A 14,717-nucleotide genomic window follows, 5' to 3' on the forward strand; every position below is an offset into this window, starting at 1 on the left:
AGAACCACTGGTCCTCCTGCTGCACCTCTGTGGGCATGATCTCCCCTATTCCAAACAGGAGCTATGGTCACTTAATGGCCAGCGCCTCAGTTTGGGGCCTCTGTGGACTCCAGCCAGCACATTTGGGTAGATATAGTAGCCTTCTGACGATGTCCCTCTCTCCTGGTGAGAACAGAAAGCTGTCCTTCAAAAAGTGATGTCTAAGGGTGTAGCTCAGTAGTAGAGCTTTTGATGGCAAAAAGCGATGCATAATAAAGATCCCAACAGAGCAAGGCATAGATGGAACCTTACCTGAGTTTGGCTTGGCATCAAAAGCCTGAGGTAAGGGCACTGAGCCATTGTTTTCCATGAAGACAACAGCTCCTTGTTTGATGGATTCTCTTCTGGAAGCAGGGCCAAATACAGTCATAGTCAAACCACATCTGGGAGCTTTCAAGTTTGTCCCAAGATAGAATCACACTGGATAAAGCTCTGGTCCAATCTCATTACCTTGTAGTCTTAAAGATGAGCTACCACAGAGACCCTTTCCTTATTACCTTCCTCCTTGGCTGCCTGGAGAGTTTTTCTTGCATCCCTGCTCTTTCTGCGCAGACATCTTAGGCCATGTAATGAACATGGCCCAGAGAACAAGGGCAGGCTCATAAAGTGTAGGGCATGAGTTTTTATGAGTGATGTCTGGCACCAATGTCAAGAGAAACTCTAACATGGCTTTGTAGAATCCAAGTGATCTTTAAAGGGCTGCTATTTGGGTGTAATCATGCATAAGTCTAGGGGCTAGATCTCGGGCAGGAGAAGGATCCAAGCTACAAACTCCGAATACATCCTTCAAAACTCAGCCTGCAAGGGACCTCCTCTCAAACCACAGTTTCTCCAGGGAAATCCACAAAACGAGAGAAAATGATTGAACGAGTCCTAAATTTCTTAAAAAAAAAAAAAGTGAGGGGGAACACTTGGGTGCCTCAGTGGTTGAATGTGTCTGCCTTTGGCTCATAGTGTTATCCTGCGGTCCTGGGATCGAGTCCCACATCATGCTTTCACAGGGAGCCTCCTCTTCCCTCTGCCTAGGTCTCTGTCTCTCATGAATAAATAAAATCTTAAAAAAAAAAAACCCACCTCCCATTAGTTAACAAATTATAGGAATAAGCAAGCTCTCGAGCAGGGGGACAGAAATCATCTCTTTAACACTTTACCTATTAACAACAATAGGATGACTACCACAGGACTGATTTTGAATAGTTTATTAAAGGAAAGGTGAAGCATCAGTTTCAAATTGTACAAAAGGAAAAAAACCTCATATTGCAAATGTACAATTTACAGAATTACTAGCAAAACCAATCAAGGAGACACTGAAAATACAAAAATTCGATTGACTTCAAACTGAACTGCAAACCCATTGGAGTAGATATTAAGCCTTTTTTTTTGTTGCATGGTAGTCTACAATTCTAAGTCAGCATCTGTTTTCCACATGAAACTGTCAAGCAAAGGATCACTCTGTGCATGTGCCAGGGCACCTCCCAGCTTCCTCCTTGGCCAGAACTGTAGGCAGGGCTGGCAGTGATGGACAGTCCAGTTATTCCTGCCCCTTCATGTCCAGTGAGGCCCACATTTCTGGAAGAAAGTGAGACCCCAGCCCCTCAAACTGGAGCCCAGGAATTGCTAAAATCAGCAGATGTAACATTTTTGGTGACCAGGTTTTTCAGAACTGTACAAATATTGAGAAAAATTCGTTTTGTGTTTACTAAAAGAATGAATAATCCATTTGCTTTCCCAGCAGAAAATAATCATTGGGTGCACAGAGTAGTAAAAAAAAATGCTTTTCATTTTTGGTAAGAAGGGAAAGCCTCATGATTCTGTTGCAGCTACTTTAAAAACCAGCCCAGAAACAGGTGTGGATGGATTAGTTTGGAATTGAGGCTTACTTTGAAAAATCAGAAAGGTAGAAACGAACTGGGCTTTTTAAAACAATAGCAGCAAGTCATAAAAGTCTAAGTAGACTGTAACTCTAAACCATTGAAGGCTGTCCTGAAGATTCATAATTTCTTTCCCCCAAATAATTAATATGCACATTTAACACTGAAATGTAGCTGTATTTCAAGGTAAGCTTAGGAACTTCACCCTCTAAGCACAGACTTCTATGCAGCACATACTTCTATAATTGGTAAACTTAATTCACAAAATTAGCGCATAAGGTATTAAGTGCATGGGAAGTAGACACAGTTATGTTACACTTAAAATTATTTTTGAATGGCAAAGAAGTTCTTCATGATTATCTTTTTAAGAAAACGGAAGTCTATGTAATTTGAATTTGGCAGGGCATGAAATAAGTAGTAAAAACAGCAAACTGATAACTTGAGAACCATTTTTGTTTTTCTGAGAATACTTTATTTGCTGGTAGAAGTTGCTAAAAATGCACAGAACAAATACCAATAGAAAATGTACTGTATTTGAATCTCCCTATTCTATATAAAATGAATGGTGTACAGCATCTGTTGGAAAATGGCTGCATGGACATTTCTTATTTTATGCCCCCTTATAAATAAAAATAAACCTTTTTATTCAAGAGTATATAAAATCAGGGAATCCATATCCACAGAGGGTGTGTGGTTTTTGGCAGAGATGCACTGTCAGAATTTCATCTTAGCTTGTCAATATTCTGCTCCTCCGTATTTCTGTATTCCACAAGGTCAACCAAATCCAGTGAGCTCCAAAACACTCTTCGGCAATTAGGATGAGCTGCTTACTCATAGGTTTAATAAAAATGGTTAGCTTTTAAAACATAAAAAGGCAAAATGTTAAAACGGTTTTTAAATTGTACAACAGGAAAATAAAGTTAAAAATATTTTTTTTTTTTTTTTTTTTTTTACTCAATGCTGAGTTTTCATAAAACAGGTGTATAACAGTGTTTATCTTGACAGCGGTTTTAAAAATTTAAAATTTTTTCCTCCCTCCAGAAAAACACACACATCTGTATTGGGATAAGTCCAATATTAGGACACAAATGATTTTTCAGGTCAGTCTTTCTGAGGTGACATTCACCAACATTCCCTTGGGTAATTTACATGCTCCTCTTCTGTCACTACAAAAAGGGATTGACCTCAATCATTTGATTAAAAAACAAATCAGATCACATCAAAAGTGTTTTTTCCCCCATACAAGCTATCACAGTATATAGGCCTCTAGCTCTAAATAATAGAGTTCCAGATTTGTAAATTTTCTTCAGACTTCAGAACATAGGCATTCCAAATCCCTAGAAAAATGAGAAACACAATTAACTTTGTGCATAAACAAGACCCAGAAACCATAAATAAAAAGCAGTATTAATTTAACATTTACTGAATCATCTTCTATGATAGCTGCAGAATCAAAGAAATCTGGCCTCAGCTCAGCTCTCTCTCGCCGATTTCTTGATGGGGGCTGGAAAGAGAAGCCAAAATATTTTTTTTTCAATACATTAAGACAATGAACTGTGATAGTAAGGTGCTAATATTTCTGATGGTATCACAAAATTGAGCTGTTGAAGATCAACTTTTGAAAGAAAAAGAATGTGGCTTTTACATGGAGCATACACTTTTAAAAAAAAAGGATTTCAAATTACAATGAATAAACTGAATATGTAGATACATATATATAATTTTGGGGCCTACAAACATAGAACATGCCTTTGAATCATGGAATGATTATAAAATTGATCTCTCAATTCCCCAAAGCAGGTAGATGGAAAGCTACAGATAGGAAGGGAGAGAATGGAGTGACATGATATCCTTTATATTTCTTAGAAAAGCTTTTCATTATAGAAGATTTAAAACCTACAAGGCAGAACATTATGAACTAAATTACATCCCTCCAAATTCACATATTGAAGCCCTAACTCCTAGTACCTCAGAATGTGATCTCAGAATGTTATTTGGACATAGGACCTATAAAAAGATACTGAGTTGAATAAAATGAGGTCATACGAGTGGATTCTAATCTGATTTATATCCTCCTAAGAAGAGACACATAGGAAAGATCATATGAAGACCAAAGAACTGACCATCTATATCTACAAGGAGAGAAGTCTCAATGAAATCTCTGAGAAGCCTCAATCTCCCCGATACCATGATCTCAGACTTTTATAGCCTCCAGAAATGTTAGAAAATTTTTATTGTTTAAGCCATCTATTCAGTGGTACTTGTATAGCAGCCCTTGCAAATTAATACATAAAGAAGTTCAATCAACTCCGATGTACCCATCACCTAGCTTCAACTGTCAAACCTTTGGCTAATCTCATTTCATTGAGTCTCCACACTGTTTTTTCTTATCTATGTCATTTTACCCATAACTGCTTCAAAATGAATTTCTGATGGAAATTCCAAAACAAAAACAAAAAACCCAAATATAACCACCATGTATTACTATTCCTGACAAAGTCACTAATTTCTTAATATCATCTATACCTAGTCCATATTCAGGTTTCCTTATTTCAAAGATGTTTTTTCACACTGAACAAATATGGTTCATATTCGGTGCTGGAACACACTGTATCATCAGATTCCAAGTTTAAGAGAACAGATGCACACTCTATACGGAAAGATATAGTGTGAGCCCCTTCTCCGGAAGGTAATAAGGAACTAGTTCCTGTTATTGCCAGAATTTAAAATCTGACTACTAGGAAAGCAGGCTTGAAAAATACAAGCTCATCCAAATGTGCTAATAAGCATTACACTGGTCCTGCCTGCTGCCATGTTTACAACCTTCACACCTCTCCTTCCCATGGGATTCTGAAAACAAGAGCATCATCTTACACCAACACTTTCACATATTTTAAGAGAATAAAATGTATGGAAATTTCCTTACCAGATCAATAACCATGGTGTCTTCAAACTCTTCATTCATATCTTCTAACTGGCTCCGGGATGACATCATCACATCTTCAAAGATGGGCTCAGCATCTTCCTCCATTAAGCCCCGACTGATAAGGAAAAAGCATGATCAGGAAGATGTTCAGACTCCTTGAATTTGGAGTCCTGGCTCTTTCTTACAGTAGGTCTTCTAACCAATGAAAGCATAGGTTCCAGTCACAACCCACAGGCTGCATAATCTATGAACCTGAACTCCTAAGGTAAGTAAGGATCATTTATTTGTTTCATTCAAGATTTTTTTAACATTTACTTAGCTATGATCAATTTCCACAAAACTCTGATTGGTATCATTATCCCACATTTACAAATGCAGAACCCGAGGCATTGAGATTTTAGAGCTTGCCAAGGCCATGGAGCTGACAAGTGGCAGCACTAGGATATAAATGGTGAAAGCTCAAAAGTTCACACCCTCTATTTCTATCCTACATTGCGTGGCATATACTGAATTATACTAATTACGATTAACTCCTCTTCTGAGTCCAAATGTCTGAGGAAAGCTGTCATTCCACAAAATGACCAGCATCACATAGTCATGTTCTTGTGATACTTGATGATAACACTTACACGGCATGCCTTACTCCAGTTCTCACTTTCATGTAGTTCATTCCTGTTCTGTCCTTCCGATTTAAATCTTCTAATTTCGGTTGGCCCAACCAAGAAATTTGCATCTGAGGACTAAGAGAATACATTATTCATTTTGTGACAAAAGATAAATTTAGCTAATCAGTCCCGTGCTAAGAAGGCCATAGTTGGTTGGCCTACTCGCAATGTATGAGGAGTTACCTGGATTTATTATAGAGTCAAGGGTGAGACAAATCATTATTGAAGGACCTACCTTTGCAAAAATGGCAGTAGTTGCCCAAAGAGATGCCTAAGTCTCCAAGAGATGCTGGTTGTGGCTGCTTGTTAGGTGTAAAGGAAACCAAAGTATGTCACTTCAAGATACTGCCTCTACGGTACAGGTTATTTTGAGCTGAAGGCATTTAAGAAGGAGTGAACACAGAAAAAGCTCCTCCTTTTCTGCCTTAAGGCAGGAAATAAATTCTCATTTTATGGGAGACAGACTCTTACCAATCCAGAGATGGCACAAGAGGAATCTGCAAACAAACCTTGTTAAACCAACCTTATCTTCCTAATTAATTAAAGAAGATATGGACTACATAGTCTCAGTTGAGACTACTCGTAGTCCAAATCCCCTTGGTCTTATCAATTCTTCATAAACTTATTCTTTGTTTAAAATGTATAAGAGCTTCCTGCCTTGATAACTTTGTCAGGTTTTCATTCTATGGTAAAAGCTCCTATGTACATGTAAAGAATTCAATAAAATGTGTATGCTTTTCTCCTCTTGATCTGTCTAAATCTTCAGACCCAGTCAGGGATCCTAAGAGAGTTGGGTAAAATCTTTCCCTCCCCTACCAGTGCTTAATTTATCAGCTTCATTCCCCAAAATCTCTGCCAAACAAGAGTTCCTACTTGGACAGCCAGGCCCCTAAGGGGCAGAAATGATCCTGGTCCTGTGGCTCAGAGCTCTCTAGAGTTGAACAACGAAAATTAACACATTTTTTTCTCGCTCCTTCTGAACAGATTTGGAGTGAGGTGCATGCTGAGTTAAATTGTCACTTGCTCTCTATACTTACTGGCACATGGACACTTGCATAAACACATGCCTCTTGGGGATTTTACAGGATGTAAACCTTAATGGTTTTTGGTAGATAACATCTGCCACATGAAGTTCTCTCTGAGCAGCTGTCTTTATATCATGTGGTGTTAGCACTTTGATTAAATGGATAAACCTATAGCAGGGAAAAGTAGATCATAGAGGGGAGGAACTAATAAATGGTAAAGTCAGGGAAGTAAGGTAGGGTGCTCAAATAAGGAAAAATCCGGCCTCTAGGAAGTAGGGTGGGAATGCTGGTTATAAGGCAAGTTCTCTCTAAGGATGCTGTTATGCAGTGGCTGACAACGACTATCATTTTAGCTTTGAAGAAATGCAGACCCTTTGAGCAAAGACGCTTTATGAAAACCCAGGATCTGAATACTTCTAACACTGCCTCTTTTCATTTTCAACCTGCTAAATTTGTTGAGGTCAACTGGAAATTCTCCCTCATCCATCAGAGTAATTGAGAGCATTTCCCTAATGTGAACAGAAACACAAGGAGATAGGACAACTTAAAAGTTGGATGGAAAACAACAAAGAAAAAGTTAAAGTTTTTTTTTTTATGTTTTTTTATAGCAGAAGTCATATCATCATCTTGCCTTCTCCAAAATTTTGGGGGCCCTGGTACTAGAAAACAGATTAATTACTAGTGTGGGTAAAGGTAAGGCTTGCTTTCTTAGGGAAAGGGCAACTGTTCCCAGAATTTATCAAATATCTTGACAAATACCTTCATCCATAACAGTTTAGAATATAATCTTGACCCAAAGTACTGTTAATTAAATGGATGATAAAAGCAGTAGTCTATTTATTTGGTGTCCAGACTAGTAACAACCTTAGCAGAGACTCTTAGGGAAATAACCTGCATGTCTCTTTCATAAGTCTCTGAGAAGAAACAGACCAATGAATCCCTAAACTTCAACTGAAATCAGCACTTATCGAGGCACCATGTTTAGTTTAAAGGTCTCTGGACTTTGATTAACTGATATCCACAAGTGCTGGCAGACTTATTATGTATCTTCTAATATAAAATACATAGCCTCTGCTTGTGGTTTTTTTCTCATGAACTAATCAATAATATTTTAACAAATAAAGTTTTTCTTTGATAGCTTTTCTTTAACAATTAAGGATTTTATAACAAGAAAATGAATCTTTACTACTTACTTATGTAAAAAGTCAGGTTCAGAACCATGTTCAGACTCAGGTTCCTGAATCTGCTCTCCCATGGGCCGGCTATTCTCCCGCAGTACAGTGGAAGTGAGCTGTGGTGCTGGCAGAGGGCCAGGAGTCTGAATCATGGTGTCAGTCCTGTTTAGCCATGTATTATCCAGACTTTCATCTGTAAAATTCCAGTTAGAGTCACAAAATGTTGAGTGGAGTGAACTCTGGTAGAAGTCACAGCACAGACTTGCAGAACATGGCTCCTGGGTTAGATTGCCTCGTTTGAATCCCACTTATACCACTTACTTGTGTGACTTTATGAAAGTTACTGAGCTTCCAAACTCAGTTTTCTCATATACAAAAGGAGGATATCAATACTCAACCTTATAGTTTTAAGGATTAAATGGATGTAGGATATTATAATCAAACATGTTATCCTTACCTTTTCCTTGCTTTCAAGTCTCTCCATCTCTAAGGATTAATTCACTGCAGAAGGGGAAGAATTAGGCCAGCTAGAGACCCCTCTAACCTCCTTTGCTCAAGCAATAAAGGGCCTATTTGCTAGGCTTTTGCAGGAGCCTCAAGTAGCAGCACTTAAAGTCTGGCAGGCCTTTACAGAGAAATCAGTAAATCCCACTGCATAACTCGGACACTGTCACCAGAGAAATACTTCTTTCTGCTAGGTTGTACATGTGGGGATGGGTTAAGAGGCTGTTTTCATGCTTCTAAGTTCTACATCTTTCAGGAAGCCCTCCTTAATCACCCTGCCCAGCCCCTGCTTCCCGTTCTCTTTTAACCTCTGGAGGAAACAATTATTCCTACTTACTTAGGATTTAATTACACGTTGGCTTGGAATGGCAGGTGATTTGTCAAGTGTATATGTTATCTCTGTAATTAGAATTAAATTTCTTCAAGGGACCAAGAGCTGTTTCTTCCTTCTTCTGAAGATCATTTACAAAGATGTGAATATATTAAAGCAGTATTTATGTATCTAAACTATAGGTGGATATAATCTTACATAATTATAAAGCTCCTACTATAAACATTCTAAGTAATTTTCTTAATATGTGAAGACTTAAAAGTATTACTACTATGCTTACTCTTCTGAAGAATTTAAATGAAAGAAAAAAAAAGAATTTAAATCACAAAGTACACAGTATGAATCTGTTTTTCTTCCTCCATTAAATCTCAGAGATTTGTGCAGCATGTTAGATTCCTCATTTGCTATCAAACATTTCATCTCTCAGTGTTTTAAAAATTGTCAGACACATGTGTATGTTCTAGATCAGCTTTTTGGTTCCTGGAAATACTTACCTAAGGTCATTCCACTGATCCAAAGATCACTATTTAATCCCTTCTTTAGTTAATCAGCAAAAAGAGGTTCCATCTTCTTTTATTCATATCACTTTTCATTCAATATTTAATTCCTAACTTTTATTTTTACTACACTTAAAATTTTATAAGAATGGTATCACTTATGCTATTAACTTGGTAAACCTATCTTTCAGCTCTACTACATGTCATCTTTTCCAGAAAATCTTTCCTGATTTGTTAAGAGTTTGATCACTCCCCTTATATTCCAGAAAACCTTTTGGCCCATCAGAGCGCTTCCCAATTGGTACTAAAGTTGCTTGCTTCTCTGCCTTCCCATCTGCCTATCTGGACTGTGAACATTTTTATTAATACCTAATCTCCAGCATTTCCCACAGATCTTAGAAAGGTGCTTGGTAAAGACTTAATGAATTAACTTCAAGAAGAATTCACTCTTCTTGAAGAGATCCTCCTAACCCTTCAGGTTTCTTCAATAAATACACTTCTTGCAAAGCTTTCTCATTTTTATTCCAAACAGATAAAACTGCTGCCTAAGGATTCTGGGCACATGACCTACCTTAGTCTCTTGGTAAATTTCAATCTGACAAAAAGCAGGTTTTCTTTTTTGCAATTTAACAACAACCAAATTATCTGGTCCATATATGCTTTTCTTTGTCCTGAAGATAATACTGACTGCCCCATTAGTGAATTTTATATGGTTAAATTCTCTAAGCTTTAGTTTCTTCTGTGTGAAATACAGATAATAGTGTTGAACTCACAGTTCATTCATAAAACATTTATATAGCATTTACTGTGTGGCACGGACTGACCTAAGTGCTTTACAGATGTTAGTTAAGTAAATGATTAAATGCTAACACATTCCTGGTGCACAGCAAGAATTTAATGAATGTTGGCTAAAATGAGTATTACATCTAAGAAAAAGCTAAAGGAATATCTATATATCCGGATTTAAATCCAGATAGATTGATTGACGGATGGATGGATGGATTGGGTGGGTTGGGGGGCCATCCTGATAGATGATGCTCTAGAAGGCATTTTCAAAAGCAAGTGACTGGAGTCATTATTTAGAGAAAAGTTTAGGAACCTATACTACAAAGATAAAGTTTAGTATTTTCATTCTCTGGACCAAAAAGATTTTCAGTCCCAAATGTAAAACTTGAAAGAAAATCTTTAACATTAATTCTGTAAATATTTTCGTATCTTTTATTCTCTTTGAAGTATTGATATTCTGACAATAGTAGCTAACATTTACTGCATGCTACCTATGTACCACGCTCTTTGCTAAGTAACCTCTCTGTGTATATACTGTTTTATTTGGAATATCTCATTTAATATTTACAATATTTACAAGATAGGTACTCTGATCATCCCTTATTCGATCAGTGATTGAGGCTTAGGGAGGTTAAATCACATGCTCAAAAGTCATACAGCTTAAAACTAGAAAGCCAAGTATGAATTTTAGAACTCTAATTTCAGAGTTTGTGCTCTTCATCGGTAGTCAGTAGTGCCTCCCCAATGATGAAAGAAACAGATTTAAATTTTAATTAATTTTGCTACAGGTTGTAGCAAAATCCTTCATGAGTCACTAGTTTTTAGGAAGCAGAGGTGAGATGCTGAAAGATAACAGAAGGTTGTAAAAAGGAGCAGAGGAATGGGATTCAGATCACTGCCTTCCTCTCTCTCGTTCTGGAGAACATTTATTAAGAAAAGCATGGAGATGGTGGAAGGCTCTTTCAGGGAATAGCATGTTTACTTTGAGTTTTCTTAGTTTAAGAGTAATGCTGTAACAAAGCAATTTTCAGTCTTTTTTGGATACATGAATAACTACCAATGATCACACATTCATGATAACTCAGCAACCTGTTTCCAACAGTCCGTGAGGGTTATAAAACCAAAGTTGGCTATCATTATTTTAACGCACAAAAATATTCATCCATGGGGTAGAAATGGAAAGTTGTTTTGGTATATTCAATTTGCTGCAGAGGTCTACTCTCAACTTATCAGAATCCCTTCTACATTAGAATGAATTTTGATAACTGACATTATGACTCTCTTCTTTTAAATTTTAATGTATTACAGGGTCTATGACATGGGAATCAATTTTATAAACCTTTAAAACTGTTTGCTCTTTTTCTCTACACCATCTTCCTCTGTGTTTCATGCTCTTCCAACTTCTTTTTCCTTGACCCTTTTATGTGTCACTTTATCTTTTCCAACTTTTTGCCTTAACCTCTCAGTATGTGTCAAATATACAAAGATATAATCTGCTTAACAGTATTATCCTGCTTCAACAAATTTGCCACTTTATTTACCTCTGCAACAGTAAGGAAATTACTTGTCACACAGAATAAAGGAAGACTTACCTTCTACTCTTTTTTTGTGAAGTGGGGGTCGTCCTTTCTTATTCCTCACTGAGGACGTTTTACTGCTGCTACTTCCACTGTTCACAGACATTCTATCATCTTCACCTCCAGTGACTAATGAATTTCTATAGGAAATGAGTGGAAGCCATACATCTTCCCGCCTTTCCATCATCTGCTCCGTAAGGAATTTTTCTAGGTATGAATGACTAGAAACACAATAAAAGAAACAGTGATTTTCATGATAGCACTTCATGAATCACTAATTTAATTGTTTAATAAAGTGAGGCTCTCTCTTTGAAAGTTCTGAAGAATCCCCAAGGACATACATTATACTGTTAACAGTAGTTACCTCTCGAAAAGAGGGAGGAGAATGTAAGGTTTTACTTCACATATTCTTGGAATACGTTTATTGTTCCAATTTTACTATATATGCTGCTGAAGTGAGCACTGGAATGCTTTTGCATAGGTGAATGTATTACTAAGGTTGTGTGTGTTAACAGTGTTTTTTTTTTTTTAATATTTTATTTATTTATTCATGAGAGACACAGAGAGATAGAGAGAGAGGCAGACACAGGCAGAAGGAGAAGCAGGCTCCATGCAGGGAGCTTGACGTGGGACTCAATCCTGGGTCTCCAGGACTAGGCCCTGGGCTTAAGGCAGCACGCTAAACCACTGAGCCACCCGGGCTGCCCTATATCAATGTCAAAAAAAAAAATCAGTTTAGCTCACAAGATTATTGAATTTTCTTTTAAAGTGTTCAAACAAGGGCCAGATTTCTATAATGGTGGAGGGAGAAGCTTTGCATAACAACTTTTTAACCGGTAAAAATGATAAAAGACAATTATTTAAAGTATTTATTAGTTGCCCTAAGGGCATAGAGAAATATGTTCTAAGTAAAAGAAACATTTATTCAAGAAAATCTACTAAATCTCAGTAAAACAGTTTATAGCACTTTTGAACCACAATCCCTTCCCATGTCCCTTGTCCCGTCCCCCACCACTGCTCTGTGTTATGGAGGTATTACTCCAGGAGCTCTACTCTAGATAGACACGGATAAGATGGGAGCTCCTCATCTAGACCTACCTTGGAAGAAGTAGGCCATTGATGGGTTGCAGAAGCTCTATTCTGGACAGTAGTTGGAAGGGAGGAGGCTCCCTTCTTCCCCATTCCCTACTCATCGGGTACTAACTCCCTCTCAGGCAAAACAGGCTAAGGGACAAGCTAAGAGCTAGGGGTTACTCCTGGACACCTGCCCACAGAAAAGGGTGTTATTCTGAGAGAAGAGGGATGCTGTCACACCCCTAGCTCCTGCTGAGTGGCATAAAAGTTCTACCCAGCAACCAAACAAAGAGTAGAGCAGTCAGAAATTTAACAGAGAGAACCAGGGAAAAGATAGCCAAGAAGAGCCCTCCTGGGATCACAGATGATCCTAGATGTTGGCAAGGATCTGCACATATGCTTAAGCTGCACCCACTCATGGGCAAAAAGAACAGTGGATGAGGGCAGTCTTGTTATCATTCCCAATGCCCCACATCGATATATCAACATAGGGAGAAAGCCTCCCTGGCACAAAGGGCTCAAATACAAACCTCTACCCAAACACTGGTTGAAAAATAAACTATGACCCACAAGCAACTCTTAGAAAGGCAGACTTAAAGATAAAATCATAGTAGACTGGTTTCCAGTTCTTCATGTAAGGAGCCTGGAAGTTGTCACTGCATCCCTATCAAGTAAAGAGCTCAACAGACTAAAAAATCAACAACTTCCTGGATCCAGAGAGAGGAAAACAGCTTTCCTCAAGACTGGAAGGAAGACACAGGAGGTAACAGCTTATTGGAACAGACTCAGAAACAGAACTACCTTGAGCACCATTGCTGCGGCAGGAAAATTTGCCATAATTCATAAATTGTTAGAGGTTCTCTGTGGACAAGTCTGAGAGTTCCAAACTCAGGGGACTCAGTCATAGGGAGACCTCTTCATAACGTGAGATTTACCTCCAGAAGCTCAATCAGATTTCCACAATAAAATATCAGAAGAAACTCCCTGAACTTATGGCAGGGGGAGAGGAAAAGGAACCATTTTGAAATCTGCCAGACTATATTATTCTTTTTTTTTTTTTAAGATTATTTTTGGATTCACTTATTAAAGAGAGAGCGAGAGTCAGAGAGAGCAGGGGCCTCGGAGGGAGGGGGAGAAGCAGACTCCCCGCTGAGCAAAGAGCCTGATGCAGGACTTGATCCCAGGACCCTAGGACCATGACCTGAGTTGAAGGCAGATGCTTAACTGACTGAGCCACCCACGTGCCCCAGAGTATATTATTCTTAATAAAACGTCTTTTCAGGAGAAACAGGTAAAGTAGAGCACAACTTGCTGGGATACTGTCAGAACCTAACTGATCTGGGGGAAGGGAAATACCCAACTCCAGCCCACTCTACATTTTGTCCCAACTATGGGTAAAGAAAAAAACTAAGAAACACTTGTGAAATTTATGTCCAGGGGCATAGGTTCACTAACAGATTGAGACCTATAGGACTACAGAGTGCTTCCTCTCTTCCCATGCTTCATCATCATATTACTAAAGGTTTACAGTATATATTACTGCAAATGTTTACAGCAGTTCCTTTTATCCAGTACAGCATGTCTGGCTATCAAGACAAAATTGTAAGGCATACCAAAAGGCAAAGATATATTTTGAAGGACAGAGCAAACACCAGAATCAGATATGGCAGAAATAATAGAATTATCAGACTGGCAATTTAAAACAACTATCAATATGCTAAAGGGCTCTAATGGAAACAGTAGACAGCATACGAAGAGATGAACAATGAAAGCAGACAGATGGAAATCCTAAGAACCAAAAAGAAATGCTAGAGATAACAACTGTAAAGGAAACAAAGAATGCCTCTGGTAAGCTTATTTGTAAGACTAGACACAGCTGAGGAAAAAACCTCTGCTCTAGGGGACATGGCAAGAGAATCCTTGAAAACTGAAAAGCAAAGAGAATATAGATGGAGAAAAAAACATAACATCTGACTACAATAACAACTATAAAAGGTGTGAACATAATGGAATATCAGAAGGAGATACACGACAATAATAACAATAATTTAAAACAAAAATGACAGTGAATTTTCCCAAATTAACATCAGATACCAAACCTTAGATCCAGGAAACTCAGAAAATACCAAAAAAGATAAAAATGACAAAAGTACTACATTTTCATAAGCTCAATCAGATTTCCACAATAAAATATCAGAAGAAACTCCTGAAAGAAGCCAGAAGAAAAAGATGTACTTTATGGTGTCT

The 14,717-nt window shown here is 37.9% G+C and overlaps 1 protein-coding gene across 1 annotated transcript in view; it reads right to left on the reverse strand.

Moving 5' to 3' along the window:
- Positions 1-1,222: 1,222 nt before the first annotated feature.
- The window catches only part of STAG1 (stromal antigen 1), a 397,763-nt gene continuing 384,268 nt past the window's right edge, over positions 1,223-14,717 (reverse strand). Inside the window, exons 29-34 of the mRNA XM_055321295.1 lie at positions 11,412-11,617; positions 7,720-7,894; positions 5,466-5,576; positions 4,837-4,951; positions 3,334-3,414; positions 1,223-3,247 (exon numbers count right to left, since the gene is read on the reverse strand). Of these exons, the coding sequence (XP_055177270.1) occupies positions 3,224-3,247; positions 3,334-3,414; positions 4,837-4,951; positions 5,466-5,576; positions 7,720-7,894; positions 11,412-11,617 (712 nt within the window). The 3' untranslated portion in view covers positions 1,223-3,223. The remainder of the gene's footprint in view (positions 3,248-3,333; positions 3,415-4,836; positions 4,952-5,465; positions 5,577-7,719; positions 7,895-11,411; positions 11,618-14,717) is intronic.

Source organism: Nyctereutes procyonoides, unplaced genomic scaffold, assembly GCF_905146905.1.
Source record: "Nyctereutes procyonoides isolate TBG_1078 unplaced genomic scaffold, NYPRO_anot_genome, whole genome shotgun sequence".
Taxonomy (NCBI): domain Eukaryota; kingdom Metazoa; phylum Chordata; class Mammalia; order Carnivora; family Canidae; genus Nyctereutes; species Nyctereutes procyonoides.